Below are 16,618 nucleotides of genomic sequence, written 5' to 3' on the forward strand. Positions count from 1 at the left end.
TAAGCACTTTTCAATGAGACAGGAGGCATTGCCATTACTAATCAAGATCTACCTATGCACGAAGTGTCTTACCAAGCAAAGCAGGCATGATGATAACTCGCCAACACTGGCATCCTTCCAGATCCATGGCCCAGATCTCTTGTCCTTTTACAAAGTATATCTGTGGTTTCTTTAGGTGAGTGGTATCAATAGTCATTGCTCCACTTAACTCGAATTCAGTCACATTACAAGAACATTGGCTCCTTCCATTTGGATGGTTTGTTGCTGGGGGTCGCAGAATGTGGTGCAAGGACTGGTTGATAATGCTGTAGTAAAACATCTGAGAGCCCAGATCGGAAACTTCTGTCCAATACAAGCGACTGTTGGGGGAAAAAATACCCTCCAACTTAATGAGTAAAATACATCACTTCAAATATTAGTTTATTATGAAAATCAATCGTTTCTAATTATCAGAAGGACAAATGCAGCCTTTGAAGATAATATGTCCATGTGACTAATAACCTTCTGAGATGGAAGAGGTCATAACAAATCTAGTTTGTACCATTTTCCAGTGGTTTCTTTTTTTTTTTTAAGATTTTATTTATTTATCTTAGAGGGGAAGGGAAGGAGAGAGAGAGAGAAATATCAATGTATGGTTGCCTTTTGTGCGTCCCCTACTGGGAACCAGGAACTGGCCTGCAACCTAGGCATGTGCCCTGACCGGGAATCACGGGAATCGAACCTCGATTATGTGGTTTGCACGCCCGCGCTCAATCCACTGAGCTACACCAGCCAGGGCCAGTGGTTTCTTAATAAATGTGTTTATACCTAAAGCCTTGGACTATAAGGACCTTAGGCATTGCATTAATTGGCTCACTAATGATTATACATATAAACTATATTTGCAACTATTCATCAACACCCATCTCCCTTCCCCTCATCTCAGTTTTGTTTCTGCTTCTTAATACTAATCAACAATCTAATTTTAAGATAGACAATATCCATGCTTATAGCACAAAATATATCTTTCCAGCCTGAGAAACAATTGCTCAGTTGCTGAACAGAGGCCTTAAAACTCATTTGATGAGGACAGCAATCAAAGATAGACGAGTGTAGGATAGATGTTACTGTGTAAGACGTGTGGCCAATCTACCTCCTACTCATCTTCTTCCATTGTCTCTGTCCTGTTCTTGTCCTTACCAACTGAGGATTTTATTAAATTCACTGATGTAAAGGTCTGCTTTGGTTTCCTGCTGGCAACTAACTTAACTTTTGATTAGTTAAATTATCAGTATGGGTTCAGTCTATATATTTGTGGGTGTGGGCTCATAATTTATAAGTAGAATTAATTATTAAAAGTTAATGTAGTGAGTCAAGAACTCTAAGTATATTATTTTCCCATCATTGACTTCTGTTAAACCAGAGATATCATATTAAATATGTCTCTTCGCATACCTTAAAAGAGGATACACAGAAAAAGAGATTATTGTTGAATTTCTGTTGCAAATTTTTAGCTTCCTGGGATATTTCAGCTTGTGTTCAAGATCCACATCAAATATTTGCGTTCCATTTTGTGAATCTCTCAGCACAAAGTAGAGGTGCCTTGAAATCCAGTCAATTGCAATAATTGTGATATCAAGAAGCACTGCATCTTGGAAAATCTTAAATCAGATAGAAAACAGAGCCAAGATAATAGTGGTCATTTTTTTCCAAATTTGAGGACTTTGCTGTAACCACTCATATTACTTATTTATTGCACCTCTCTTTCATAATCCCAAGCCTCAGTAACTGGATTGCGTGCCTTTGTAACTTCAGTCTTCTTCTCACAGTGTGTGTTTTCCCTGGGTGATTTCAACTATTGTGGCTTCAACTGTCACCCATGAAGCAGTGCTACAAATCCACACCTTTGGGCAAGATCCCTCACTGGGTTACTGATTGAAATAAACTGCCCACTAAACATAAAGGAATCATCTTAGGAAATGGAACTCATCACTGTGTGCCCCAAACCCTCTGTTCACCCATAGTTATGTCTTTATGGGTTCCCAACACTCACCTAAAGAGCAATCCAGTCAACTGCAGTGCATCCTTGACTTCTTCCTCCCATTACTACCCATTGTGAATTGGCCCCATTTTAAGTATCTCCCCAGTTTGTCCTCTCCCTTCTCACCTCAGTGCCTCTCATTTCCTGCCTTTCATCTCCGGATTTCTGTGATAGCCTCCTGGTTGTGTCAGACTTCACCTACTCTAAGTTGCTAGCACACTGTTAACAGTGAGGTCTTTTTACAACACCACCTGATCATGTTATAATGACCCACTAAATTGCCTTAATAGCTTGCTCTTGGCTTTGAGATTGACACTTGACTACTTGGTACAGTAAAGGAGGCCCATTATATGCAGGCTCCTGCCTACCACTACAGCTTTACCACCTGCCTTTCATTTTGTCCTCACCTCCTTCCCCATTCCAAGCTCCCTCTATTTATAGCTCCCTGAACATGCCATATGGCTCTCTTGTTTTCTTGACTTTGCACTTGCTTCTTCCTCAGATTTTCCCCACCTTCACCTGGTTCACCATCTTTGTGCCCAAGATGTCCTTCCATCCTACCACAGCCATCACCCGTCCAACCTGGACTGAGCATCCAATCTCTGTGATTCCACTGCATCCTGCCCCCAGCACAGCACTTACACTACGTTCTGTCTCTTCCACTAGCTAACATTCAGTGAATGCCTACCACATGCCAGGCACTGTGCTAAGTGCCTTACGTACATTATCTCATTTGATCTTCACAGGAACTCTGTGATGAGGTACTACCTAGTGGTTAGATAACTTGCCGAGGGTCACAGATCTAGTAAGAGGTGGAGTCAAAATTAAATCTAGGTTGTCAGGTTTCAAAGCTCATCCTCTTAATTACTACACAATAGTTACTGTCTTCCTAGTATTAGACCAGTACTAGACTGGTGTGTTTAAGGACTGTAATTTTCCTTTTTCACCACTAGTCCAGGAACTTACACATTGCCTCAAACCCAACAATTGTTTGCTAAATTAATTCTTAATGACATTTGCCCAAAACCTAGTCTGAAATCGTTTGTGACTGAATAATTGTACCGCATCTGTCTTTTACAACCATTCTAGGTATAATGGCTCACCCCCAGGCCAGTCATTTTCATTGCAGACAGTGTGATATGCCCTACTTTCTTTTGCAGCTCTACTGAAAATGCTCTTGCTGACAACCATGTCAGTTAACATCCTTCATTTCAAAAGAATTACATGGCGACATACCTCAGAGCTAGACCGAGTGTGCATGTTCAGAAGGAAAAGTGAGTCTCCTTGAGCATAATACCCCATTGCATTATCAGCTGTGTAGCCCATGGCATGGATGTCTCTTTCTGCTGAAAACACCCACATGGCTTGATTTTGATCCATATCTAACAAAACTATCTTGTTGCCAAAAAGAGTTATGAGGTGTGGAAATGGTTTGATTTCTGAAAACAACAACAACAACAAAAAACAAGTAGGTGATATGTGTGAGAAAAAATAACTTCCACTTACCCAAATCCCTTAACTCAATATCAGGTCATTTTGAAATCCATGGGTTTCCTTTGGGTTCATCTGCTATCTCAGGCTCAATTCAGACAGGCTAGGTGGTCTATGCCCAGGTGTTTTTAAGCATGTTTAATCCAAATAAAATTGATCACTTTATTTGAGTTTAACTTCTGTGAAGAGACTGTGCTTATATCCTGAGAACATCAATGGTTAAAAACTTTTTTTAAACACTATTTGTTATTTACATGGGTTTTAGATAATACCTGATGTTTGGGACTTTACCAAGTCAGAAAATGGTCCAGGGCCTTTGGATGTGAAGACTCGAACCTAAAGAAAGAAAAAATGCCAAAAATTGTACTCAAGAGTGTCCTCAGTGACAATAATTACATTTTGGGGCTAATAAATTATTGAGTGTTTCATTTCACACTCTGAATACACATTATTAAATATTTCAAATATTTATATCTAAGTATATAGTAATAAATCTCAAAAGGAAAAATATTTCCCCATATCCTTGTTGATGGGTTTTCTTGTCTAGAAAAGCACAAAGAAATGGCACAAATCTCTATTGCAAAAATATTTAATATTTTAAAAATTCTTTAGCTAGTTCCAAAACTAAGTCACATAGAACATTTAATAGAAATGAACTTATACGGATTATGGTTAAATTTTACTTACCTTGAATTCAACAACTAGAAATTTTAAGTAAGTTTATGTACTTTTTAAAAGATTTATAAAAAAGAAATAATTAAATCTTGCATTTAAAAGTGAATTGTGCATTTCAAACCACTTTTGCATATGTTATCTGTTCGGATCCTCACATCTATAAACTGGACAAGGATCATAATTAAGGAAAATAACTTGTCCCCGATGACATGTGTAGAAACAGACAGAAGAACCACGTATTCTGAGGTCTATGTATTTTCCTTCCACTGTGCCATGCTGCATCGTAACAGCAAAGTGTTTTAAAACAATCTTTATTAGATGTCTTTCATTGTGTAATAAATCATTTCCATTTCCAACTTTGCCCATGTGCATACAATAGTCTACGAAGAAAATGGACATCCACAAGACAACCTCGAAAGATAGATCCTCAAGTGCCCCCTCAACCAATAAAGCATTGAATTATTTTGTCATACTTCTAGCTTTAAATATACTTTACTATATTCTATATACAACTACCTGTGTATGATAGTTATATATCATGGGGCGCATAAATATCAAGCAGTCTTTACTTTTACACAGAAACTTAAGTGAAACTTATGCATATTCATGTTTCTCACTTGGCTCAGGTCTATAGTGACTGATATTTGAAATTATATATACATATAGACAGATATACTTAACCAGAATATTTATTTAAACAGAATACACACAACTCTTCACAAATGGGAATATACATTATCTTTAGCTTTTTTGTACATTTAAAAAATTTTTATAGGTAGACATAATATATTATGAAAACAAATTAGCCTTTTACAAAAATAAAGATCCTTAGGAAACCCAAATCTCCAAAACAATCTCCAAAACATTATGTTACCAAAAAAGAAATAGAAAATATCTCTGAATAGATACAACACTGTCACCGAGGTAGTGTTTAAGGAACACATGGAAGTCATCAAACCACCTATGTGGCCAGTTATTCCACAGGAAATCTAAAATGTCAGAACAGTGTGGCAGTAGCTTTTCCCTGATTCCTGTTCTCTCCGACTTTCCCCTCTATCGGCAGCCAGGTGATAACTGCGAGATGTCAGCTGCCCAGACCCTCAGTTTTGATTTTCATTGGTAGCTCTGTGACCGGGCAGCCAGGTGGTTCCCAGCAGTGATGTTATACGGAGGGAAGGACTCTGAAGTTGGGCTGTAGGGCACCACTTCCCAGCCATTCCGCTTTGCTAATTCGTTGGACATGGCTTATTCTTCCCCCTACTCCCAAAAGGATAGGATCAAGTGAGATAATAAATATAAAAGAATCTACCGGAATAATGCCCTATGGTGACTACATCAAAAACAATGGTTTTTCTTCCTCTGAAAGCACGAAGGTTGTCAAGATGCCCTTTACCCTCTCTCCTTTGTACCTTTGCTGCCCACTTGACCTCTGTGGTCACAGTGAACCTTAAATTACTGACAGGGTGGCAGAATTCATAACCCGGTCCTACAGTCAACCTTCTGTGCACTGTAAGACCCCCCATATCCCTGTTTCCACTCTCATACCTGGAAGGCAACGACGTACCCAGGACTCATGCCCTCAAGTTGAAAAGTCATCACTGAGGGAGCGACACTGGCAGAAATCCAGTCTTCAAGTGTTTTGTTTGTGTCACTGTGGTTGGCTATTTGATAGAAAATTTCAAATCTTGTTAACACACCATTTTCATGCTTAGGCTTATTCCACCTAAACTCCACCACAACTTCATTGTTGCTGTGGTATTTTCCACTTGATAATATAAATATTCTGGGGTTCTCTGGTGCTGATGGAACTGAAAAGCAAAGACACAGGCAGGGCAGAAAAGAATACAAGGTTGACTTTTAGCACTCATAATGAGGGTGTGGAGCAACTTAGTAATAAATACTTCTTCTTCCAGGCAGTTGAAGTATATCTATCCTGTTCTTAAATATCCTCAGGAGAGAATATTCCATGGATTTCTTTAGGATCCTATCTCAGTATTTCAGCAAATCTCCCTTATGTTCAATCCAAACTCCTCTTACTACCACTGAGGAACGTTTTCCTGTCTGTGCATTATTCAGATGGAAGGTGGCTGATTCTCCTTAGAAAAATACAACATTTACTCTCATCCTGACAGAGTGGTTCAGCTGGAGGTGGAAATCGCAGTCCCCCATGAGGAAGGCAGTAACTAGCCTTCAGCTAGTTTGGGGTTTAAAATACAGGCATCCTAGGCCATCTCACCTTGAACCCTCCCAGGAGGCAGGATGTTTCCCAAGAATATGATTTGAGGGTCGCTATTCATTTTAGAGCCAAACCCAGCAATTTACTCTTGCTCAGTCCTTTAATTAACTTCTCTCTCAATCAAGAGTAATTTTTCTGCCTGAATTTCAAGTCATCCCATCTAAAATACGCTTCTTCTTTCTTCAGACTCTTCCACAAGGTCCCCTCCTACTCTCCTCTCCAATCACATTGCTTCTTAATGTTCAACATTCACATCGTCATCCAATCTCCAGGCCTTCTTACATTGTATTCACATGGGATACTCACTCTTCTTACTTCATTCCTCAGGGCCCAGCTAGAGTTTCCACCCCCTAAAGACCTTCCCTGGCCATACCAGTGCGTACATTGCTCTCTCTTAAGAATGTTGAGGTGGCTTATAGTCTTGTCTACTTACATGCCATTGCTACTGGGTTATCACTGTCTTGTTTCTATTATCACTAGCAGAATGTGTTTATCTTTCTACTGTTTTATGAGCTCTATCAGAGAAAGCACCTTTTCTTATTCCTTGTTATATCCCTCTCACTCTAGTATAGGACTGGTAGGTACACTGTGAATGCTTAATAAACATTTGTTGATTTGAATAATTTCCTGACTGCATTGTAAATTTCCTGATGGCCAAGGCTGAATCTTATCAGTCTTTTTTATTGTCCCCAATATCCAGCAGAGTGCTGCCAGCCTTTACTCCATCCCCTGATGAACGCCATCAAGTCCATTTCTGCAGAAGAATCCAACCAAGGATGACATCCCCATGCAATCTCAAAGGTGGTACACTTGGACCCAAATGCTAACTGCTCTGAACCTGCCCAAGCTGCACTACATTCCTGTTATGAGACTCATGGTAAAATATTGTTGAAAGAATTTTAACAGTAAAAAAAAATACAATGGTAAATGGATGACCATGTTTATTGAGATTTTACTGCCTGCCAAGTCCTGTGCTAGGAAGTTTAGATAAATAAATCAGTATGATACTATTATTTGCCAACATTTGCAAAAATGATGGAATAGAAGTTTGGTGAAACTATAGTGAAAAGCCCAGATTAAGTCCCAGCCCTGTCACTTACTAGCTACTAGCTATCTCACGTTGGGAAACTTCTGGGCTTCTGTTTTCTCCTCATAGTCAAAATGATAACACCTGTCTACCTGCCTCACAGTTGTGTGTGGATTAAACAAAATGATGTTTGTGACATATGATAGGTATGTAATAAATGTTTAATAAAGGAGTGATACACATAAATATGCTTTTGACACTTTAAGTATCACTTTAAAGTGATATACACATGTAAAGATATAGCTAGTATCCATTTTTAAATATATTCCAAAGAAAACATCAAATTTAGACATCAGCTACTCACCTAGTGACGACTGTGAGTTACAGTTCTGAGAATACCTCCTGATAAGCTGGCCTTCCTCAGAACTGTCTCTGCTCTTAAATGCCCATTTTCCTGATGAAGCATTTTACAAATTATCTGAAGCATTTTACAAATTATCTTGTATATCATTGCAAATAAGTGAAGTGATATTAAAGAAATCTTTGAAATATATTTGTGGAATGAATTATGCAGATTTATTTTAATGGTACTGTTCTAATCTCCAGAAAGTCATTGAAAGGGTATTGAATCTAAATACATCTACAAAACTGAAAATTATTCTAAAAAGTTAGTAATTATCCATTCTAGAACATGCAAAGTGAGATTCTGTCTTTTTCTTTTTTAAAGATTTTAACCTGTGTACCTGTTTCAGGTGCTCGAAGTGACAGAGATGTTTGGGGGCCCTTTCCCCAGTAGGTATACGGAGTGACAGAAAGATTAAATAAGGCATAAGGCTCCAGATCTTCCACAGTAAATACAGGTAAAGGCTGTTGCTCACTAGCCAGGAACTAAAATACAAGCACAAAACATTATTTTCTAAGGGAGAAAATTATAAAATCTTTTATTCTCACTTAACTAAAATCTTCACATTTTGGCTCACATGTGAAGTCAAACGTTGGAATTTTGGAAATACTCTCTTGGTAAGTTCCATGTGGTTCCGCATAGACCAATTCAAGTGTCTAACGCGCCAGCTCGGAACAGCCACAGAGCGGCCAGAGACTGGCTGCAGACAAAAGACCTCAGGAATGATCGCAATGGCAGATGCCAGTGGAACAACCACGGAGATGGGCTTGGCTAAGCGAAGAAAGCACAAATCAGTGTAGGTAGGGCGGGAGCAGATGGTACAGCCTGTTTGAAAAATGGAAGCCACTAGGACAAATGCCATACCTTAGGAGGAACACTAAATTCCACACTGTAGAAAATCGCACCCCAATCCACAGCTGGGACAGCATCCCACAGGATTTGAAACCTGGAAGCATTTCCTTCAATCCTAAAGGATGCCTCTTGGACAGAATCGGGGATCACCTTAGGGGTGAAAGAAAAAGTCCCTGGGAAGGGATGAAAGGAAGAATGGGGGGAAGCACTTTAGAATTATTGATCATAACAGAAAACCCAGGAAGTTAATACTAATTCCCAACGGCACCAAAACAAAATGTTCCTTTCTTTTAATATGTCCTGAAATTATCTTTTTCTGACTATTTCAATCTGTAAATTTGAATTAAGAGTAAATGGACTGTAAACAAACCAACAACCGAAACTAATGAAACCTTTCTCCTCTTAAAACATAATTCTTTTTTTTAAATTTTTTTTTAATTTTTATTTTTTTAATTTATTTATTTATCTTTAGAGGGGAAGGAGAGAGGGAGAGAAACATCAATGTATGGTTGCCTCTAGCGGGTCCCCTGCTGGGAGTTGGCCTGCAGGGAACCGGCCTGCAACCCAGGCATGTGCCCTGACTGGGAATCGAACCGCGATCCTCTGGTTCGCAGGCCCGCACTCAATCCACTGAGCTACACCAGCCAGGGCGAAAACATAATTCTTAAGAAAAAAACCCCAACCCAGACATTTATTTAACCGAAAGAGAGGAGGAGCAAGGGTAGGCAGGAATAAGATATTATACCCGGCAGAGGCTTGAGGGATGTCTGAACAATGGTGAACTGATGACACCTGGCTGGCTCCAACACAGAGACACTCGTTCGCTGGCCTATCTCTTGAGTTGTTATCATCTTAAAGCTATCGATCCAGAAAAGCCGACCACTGTAGTACATCAGTGCATTCTGGGAAATTTCGGAAGTACTCCAGGCTGCAAATTCTGTGATGGTGGTATTCCCAACACTGCTAAAACATGACATCCATTATTGTCCGTGTATATGGAGTGGGGGAAGGGCGGGCACATTCAAGCACTGGAGGAAACGTGTGTTTGTGTGTGTGTGTGTGTACAAACACAAAGAGAAAACACCTCGCAGCAATAATCGTTGCTATTTCTAGTTTAATATTAAATTGATTCACACACCTTTTAAAAAGTAATTCTAAAGCACATTTTCTAGGGCTTTTCTTATCAATGTGATACTGCAGTGGCAACAGTGTCGCACGAGTGCTAACACATACTTGTGAATCTTGGTAATACCCTCCTACCAAAGGCACCGCCCATCAACTGGTTTCTCATTGAGTCATGTCTCCCTCGTTTCTAGGTTATTTACTTGCTTTCAGTATTCTAGGCTGTTTGGTCCTTCTCTGTATACTAATCACAACTCTGCGGCTTCAGTGATATTTAAGTTCTACAGCTTAGCCAAAATGCTTCTTTTCAGACCAGGGAATTCATGTAGACAGACTATTGTTTAAGTTGTTTTTAGAGTTTTTCTCATTGACAGGAAATTTTACAAAGATGCTTTTACTTTAAAATTTTGTTTGGTTGTTTCTAAAATTACTCCAGTTACCTAGTACTCCGTAAAAACTCATAACATTCTCAACCTCTTAGAGTAGAGGTTTGACCTCTTGTTAAAATGGTTTCTCTAAATCTTGTTAAAATGTAGGCCTTTCCCTCTTTAGAAAATTACAAAGCATGACATTTAACATCAAAATCAATGAAAGTTTTGTTTTGAGAATTTTACAATGCATCCTTGAAAAAATTGACACTACCTCAGAGGACCACAGCTGAGAGCTGTGAACCTTGCAGAGAAGCTGTTTCCATAGTCCTTGGTCTAGTGAAATACCATTCACCCACACCTATTCCACTGTGAAGACAGCAGCCGGTGTGCCTTGTGGACTTTCATCCCCCTGACTGTGTCTCCACAGCGCTCTCTTTGCACCCCATCACCATATGCACATATGCTACTGTAACTTGCTGTTTATAAACCTGTCTTTCCCCACAAGCACACCTGCAACTGAGTGGGTAATTAGTAACTGTTTATTGAAAGAAAGAATTCTTGTGCATCATCATTTATAAGTGAGGGGCAAGTCATCCTCCTCCTCCTCTCAATTGCCTTTGAGAGGCATTACATACCTCTGCCCCCTGAGAACAGCTGTGTACAGGTGAATACATTGACTGTCTTGAACCAACCAGTACAGGAGCCCATCACTGAGGTCTAAGGTCAGAGCAATTACCTAAATAGAACATAAAGTAAACAAATCAAATACACTTTCAAAGGATAGCTTTGTGAACAAGTCACACTTTAGCTACAGATTTCCCTTTAAGATCCTCTTTGGAATAGTAAACTCGCTAATTTTTCACCTTTCACTGAATATAAAAGTTATATGAATATGCCTATTACTATGTAATTTGGCCATAAGTGCACTGGTTTCCTAAAAATCTTCAAAAGTTAGGGATGTTACTCATTGCTATGTACTCATCCCCAGCAGCTTCAGCATCACCTGGGAACTTGTTGTAAATACAAACTGTCAACCACACTCTGGGTCCTGCTGGATCGGGAACTTTGAGCCTCTGTGTCATGTCACAACTTTGAACCCTTCAGCCACATAAGCCAACGAATGTCACTGTTGTTTGGATCAGTTGTTCTCAAACATTGCCTCATGTTAGAGTCTCCTGTGAAGTTCTTTAAAAATCTCAATTCCCGGGTCACGTTGTATTAAAGTCTGGTCTCTGGAGATGAAACCCAGGCCCCTGTATACTCTTTAATTCCCCAGATAATTTCAACGGGTCAACAAGTTTAAGAATCAATGGTTTCAACCACTTTAAATTGTATCTTCTGTGAATTATAATCAAAAACATCCCGACACATTTTGAAAACATAATACACAGAGTTTTTATGTATTATAATTGAATAGAGTCACACATATATAAAATCCTATGTCCAGCTGACATCTGAAAACCACTTCTAACTACTCTGTCTTTGACCTCTTGTTACCATCCAGTCTTAATTTTATGTCCAATTGTTTACATGTATAAAGACTGCTTCTCCTATGAAACAGACTGCTTCCGATAGAAGCAGTCCAAGAGATCCAAGAGATCTCTTACAATCCAAGAGATCTTTTTTGCTTTCTTGGCTTTATAGGTATTTTTCAAATAGGCTGAGGTTGCCAGGAGTCTGATCTCAGAATAGTAGATTCTCTCTATAGCAGACAAAGAGACCTGTTGGGAACTGCCTTGCCTGGTTTCAGGAATTGTAACTGCTCCCCATGGCTAAGTGAGCAACCTCTGGAATGCGGACCACAGGAGACAAAACTTGTCTCTGGCAGCAAGCGCTGCTTCTGCTTCTTCCCCTACCCCCAGAAGCATGGTCGATGTTCATGGCAGGTACGACCCTCAGAGAGGGGCAACCTAGGCCAGACACAATCACTTGGGAGGCCATCATGGAAGGTCTCGAGAGGCTGAGACAAAGAGGGAGTGATGGACCCTCATCTCCCCAGCTATTGTGACATAGCCAAGTCCTCATTTCCATCTGGGAGAAGCACTGCCTGGCTCTAATCCACTTAAACCTGAAAACCTATGATGAGGAAGGCAGTGCAGCCCTGTGCTAGACAGGGCAGGTATCCAGATCAAATCAGCCATAAGAAAGAATATGTAAAAATCCTATAGAACCTGCTTTGTTCAGAATGCTCTCATTTAAATGATAAGGGTCCAAGCAAGAAGTTTGTTCCTCAGAGTTTTACGGCCTGTTAGCTATCTGACCCTGACTGAGAATAAGCCCTCATAGTTCTTTGAATGATATCTATTGTTTGATCCTTACCTGTATTCTTTTGCAAACAAACCCAATAAAAACCCCTTGAGCAGGGGGCTCTGGGCCCTTCCCCTTTGAGGGGTCGGCCACCTTTCCTCCCCAAGCCGATCATGTCTTGGTAGTGTTTACTTTCATCCATGGCAGATGGGGGAATTTGGGGGCAAAGTTGCCCCCACAGAGACCAAAAGGTCTTTTGGTCTAATTACATGGGATTAAAGTTGATGACTACGTTTTTAGCAAGAAACAGCAGCGTGAGCATGTAAGCAAAATTGACGAGCCAGTGAAAAATGTAAATAGAATACAATAATGTATCTGAGAACTAAAAATACTTGCTAATATGACCTGAGGCCTTGTACAAACACATGACGTCGAAGTGCCCGACTTCAAGAACCTTGAATGGCCTTGTAAATCACAGCTTTCTGTTTTCAGAAAAACTCAACCTCCTCTTTTTCTGAAAAGCAGTAAAACACTATTCTAGCAATTCCCAACCTTCTGGGACTTGAATCCTGTCCATATACTTCAGGGTAAAAGAAATTTATTGATTACTTTTTCAGTTCAAGTGGAATTAGGTCAATTTTGTTTCATTATTTATAATGAGATGCACTGGAGTTTTTTAAATAATGGATGAACTCTTTCATCTCTTTTTAAATTTCCTTTTATTAAAGTATAGTTGACCTACAACATTATATTAGTTTCAGGTGGACAATATGGTGACTTGACATTTGTACACCTTATGATGTGATCACAATAAGCCTAGTAACCATCTGTCACCATACAAAGTTATCATGATGTTATTGACTATTTTCCCTACACTGTACACTGTTATATCTGTGTGGCTTTTTATTTTATAACTGGAAGCCTCTTGTTTCCCTTCACCTTTTTCTACCCACCCTCCCACCCCTACCCCACCCGCTCTGGCAACCATCAGTTAGTTCTCTGTATTTATGAGTCTCTTTCTGTTTTGTTTTGTAGCTCATTTTTTTAAGATTCCACATACAAATGAAATCATATGGCATTTGTCTTTCTCTGACTTATTTAACTTAACATAATATCCATGTCCGTCCATGCTGTTAAAACTAGCAATACTTCTTACCTCTTAAAAAAGGGGATTCTACTGCTCCCTTTGCTGGAATACCAGAAACTATTCAAGCTGTAAGCAAAGTTTAGGTGTTGAGTCATTGCCCAATCCTTTGGGTCACTTGGTTTCATATTTAAAGCGTCAGAGGGTGTTCTATAAATCTCTGCTACCGTTATTATGTCTAATAGAGCATATGCCTTGGAAATAATCTTTTTAGTCTAAACTAAAACCTTGAAGTTTAATTCTGGGGTAAAATGTACCATGTACCATTAGCCCAACCCATCAGATGGGGCAAAAGGTGTCTTTTAATTTTATGTGAGTATCTTACTTTATGCCCCGATTCATCACACACATATTGTGAGTTTTTCTATAAATAGCTGGCTCACTGTTCCATCAGGACTGCTGACTGCAGTGTGTCTCATGACTCTGTGATAAATCTGTGAGTAACACAAAGGATGGCAGTGAAGCAAGGAGAGCTTTAGACATATATTACTGTTACGATCAGAAAAAAATCAGGAATTTAGGTGGCTGTGTAAGGGTGACTAAACAGGATCAGGAAAAATAAGCACTGATTCTAGAAGCCGAGGAAGTAAAAATAGCATTTGTTTTAGAAACATTCCGATATCTGGTTATATTTAGACTGAGTCACAACAATGAGAGCTTGACTATCAAGCAGTTACTATGTGCCTGGAACTAGTCTCATTACTTCCCGAGGATTATCTCACTTAATCTTTGCAACTACAGTGAGAGATGGAACAATTGTTACTAGTCCCACTATTCAGATAAGAAAATGGACACAGAAGTCAAATAAGTAGCCATGGAGTCAGCCAGTTTTCTGACCAGTCAACTTCCAAAACTGATCAAAAATAATAAAACACCTAATCACTACCCAACAAGCTCTCATGTAGCCAATCAAATACCTGAGACTATAAAAACAATCAGATATTAAAACACTTTTAAGTATGGACCATTCAAGATAAGGCAAACTAAAAAATTTCCATATTATGTTTTAAATTTTTAAAATAATAATGATAATAAAAGTCACAGAAATTTTGCTTATACCAAGTTCTTACTATAATAGTATTTCCTTTCAGAGTCTACCTTATCCACTCACAATGAGCAGAAACAGTTTCATTCAGAATTATTAAATAATCAGACCTTATTTTTAATTTTTCACCTTTTTCCCCGAAAACCAAGGCTGTGCCTGTAGGATAAGGGAACTTTCCCCATTGAGCCTGGCGCTTTCCACCGAGTAGAGTGAGGTCCAGTAGAGATAGCCACCCACTGAATCCACCACCATGTCATTCACCAACAGCGTCACATGAGTCACTATGTCTGTGTGTCCTGTCAACACAGACTGCCTTTGTATCTGTAACACATGATCATATGGTCAGTTAATGATTTCAAATGACATCATGGTTTCTGAAGAGTTGACTGCAATCATTACTAAGTTGCTGCTTTTATCCATTCATCGGTTCAACCACAAATATGTATTGACACTATGTGCTGAGCACCGTGCTGAACTTTGTAAACACAGTAGTCATAGTACCTGCTCTGACGTAACTTATCTCTTTTCATGTCTCTGACGAGAAGGGAGATGAATTTATTTTGAGTTAAAGTACTTGTTCTTCCTAATCATATGTCCACACAGTCAAAACACTGCTGGGTAAGAATGTATTATATTAGATTCCTGAGGAAGAGGTATACATTCTGATAAACCATGTCTCTCCTTGCTCCTTTCTATCAACAGTTTTTCCCAATATGAAATACTGCCATTATTAGTGAGCTCCTATTATGTGCCAGACACTATATTTTTTTCAATCTTTAAAATACAAGCTCTTGTAACCCTCACATTAAGCCTATAAAGGATTTATATTCCTTATTTTTTCAGGAGTAAACTATGTTCGGAGAAGTTAAGCAAACTTCTCTGGAGCTAAACAGCTTTATAAGAGACCCAGTAAATAGTTGAAGCCAGTTTTTACAACCTGTCTTCCACTTCTTCTTTCTGAACCATTTCCCACTAACCCATTTTAGGAAGCGTTCTCTGATGAACCCCACTCAGCTCCACCTACAAGTCATTGGCACATACAGATTTGGATGATACCATATTGCTTTGCCCGTAAATACATTGCTTTGTATGTTTCTTCTATTATTTCATGTATGTATTTTTATCTCATTAAGAGATCAGGGGCAAGTGGTAATGATTGTGCAACACTAAACATACTAAAACACCATCCATTTTCTGTAACAAAAGGGTGAATTTTATAGTGTGTGAATTATATCTCAACAAAGCTGATACTTTAAAAAAAGAGCAGGGACATATCTACTGTTGAGATTCCCTACTATGTCTATTCTCAGGGATCTAAACACATTAATAGATAAATGATTGTTGAGTGAATAAAAGCGCTGAAAACAGCACCCTCCTGATTAGAAAACAATTTCAGTACTGTATCTCCTGACCTGTCAGACTAGTGTTCTCATTATTAACCATCTTTCTTTTCAAAGTACACCACTACACATGCCCAAGACGTCTTCCTTTTGCCTCCAGGTCCCCTCTCGACCCTCTGCGCCCTCCTCAGGGCCCCTGGAGGCTGCTGTCCATGAACTGCATCAGCTGGCCTCCCTGGTTCTCTCACTTCCAGGGAAGTTCAACCAACAGTAGTACCGACAGGAGATCTGAGTGCAGAGCGAAAGAGGGGTTGGGGTACCCATTCCCCCAGCCCATGCATTTTGACAGTGATTGGGGCTCATGTCAGCAACTGTCCTGAAGCCACAGCCCTCGCAGCTCCTTCTCCTTCTTTCCTTTGCCCCTTTATGCCCGGAGGTCATTGTGTCTTTCCACACTTGCTAGCCCAGGGTATGCTTTGCCATCCTTTGCTCCTTTTCCACAGCCCTGTCCACCCCCTTGAAAATAGTGCCTTCAGCCCTGGCTGGTGTAGCTCAGTGGATTGAGCGTGGGCCTGCGAACCACACGATCGCTGTTCGATTCCCAATCAGGGCACATCCCTGGGTTGTAGGCCAGTTCCCAGAAAG

General features: G+C 39.6%; 1 protein-coding gene across 1 annotated transcript in view; it reads right to left on the reverse strand.

Annotated features, from left to right (window-relative positions):
- The window catches only part of ROS1 (ROS proto-oncogene 1, receptor tyrosine kinase), a 106,375-nt gene that overhangs the window by 53,707 nt on the left and 36,050 nt on the right, over positions 1-16,618 (reverse strand). Inside the window, exons 17-26 of the mRNA XM_037065112.1 lie at positions 14,763-14,954; positions 10,833-10,933; positions 9,450-9,664; positions 8,717-8,877; positions 8,193-8,337; positions 5,732-5,994; positions 3,784-3,847; positions 3,257-3,459; positions 1,435-1,640; positions 73-359 (exon numbers count right to left, since the gene is read on the reverse strand). Of these exons, the coding sequence (XP_036921007.1) occupies positions 73-359; positions 1,435-1,640; positions 3,257-3,459; positions 3,784-3,847; positions 5,732-5,994; positions 8,193-8,337; positions 8,717-8,877; positions 9,450-9,664; positions 10,833-10,933; positions 14,763-14,954 (1,837 nt within the window). The remainder of the gene's footprint in view (positions 1-72; positions 360-1,434; positions 1,641-3,256; positions 3,460-3,783; positions 3,848-5,731; positions 5,995-8,192; positions 8,338-8,716; positions 8,878-9,449; positions 9,665-10,832; positions 10,934-14,762; positions 14,955-16,618) is intronic.

The sequence above is a fragment of the Sturnira hondurensis genome, unplaced genomic scaffold (genome assembly GCF_014824575.4).
Source record: "Sturnira hondurensis isolate 20B ecotype Veracruz unplaced genomic scaffold, ASM1482457v3 Scaffold0015596, whole genome shotgun sequence".
Taxonomy (NCBI): Eukaryota; Metazoa; Chordata; class Mammalia; order Chiroptera; family Phyllostomidae; genus Sturnira; species Sturnira hondurensis.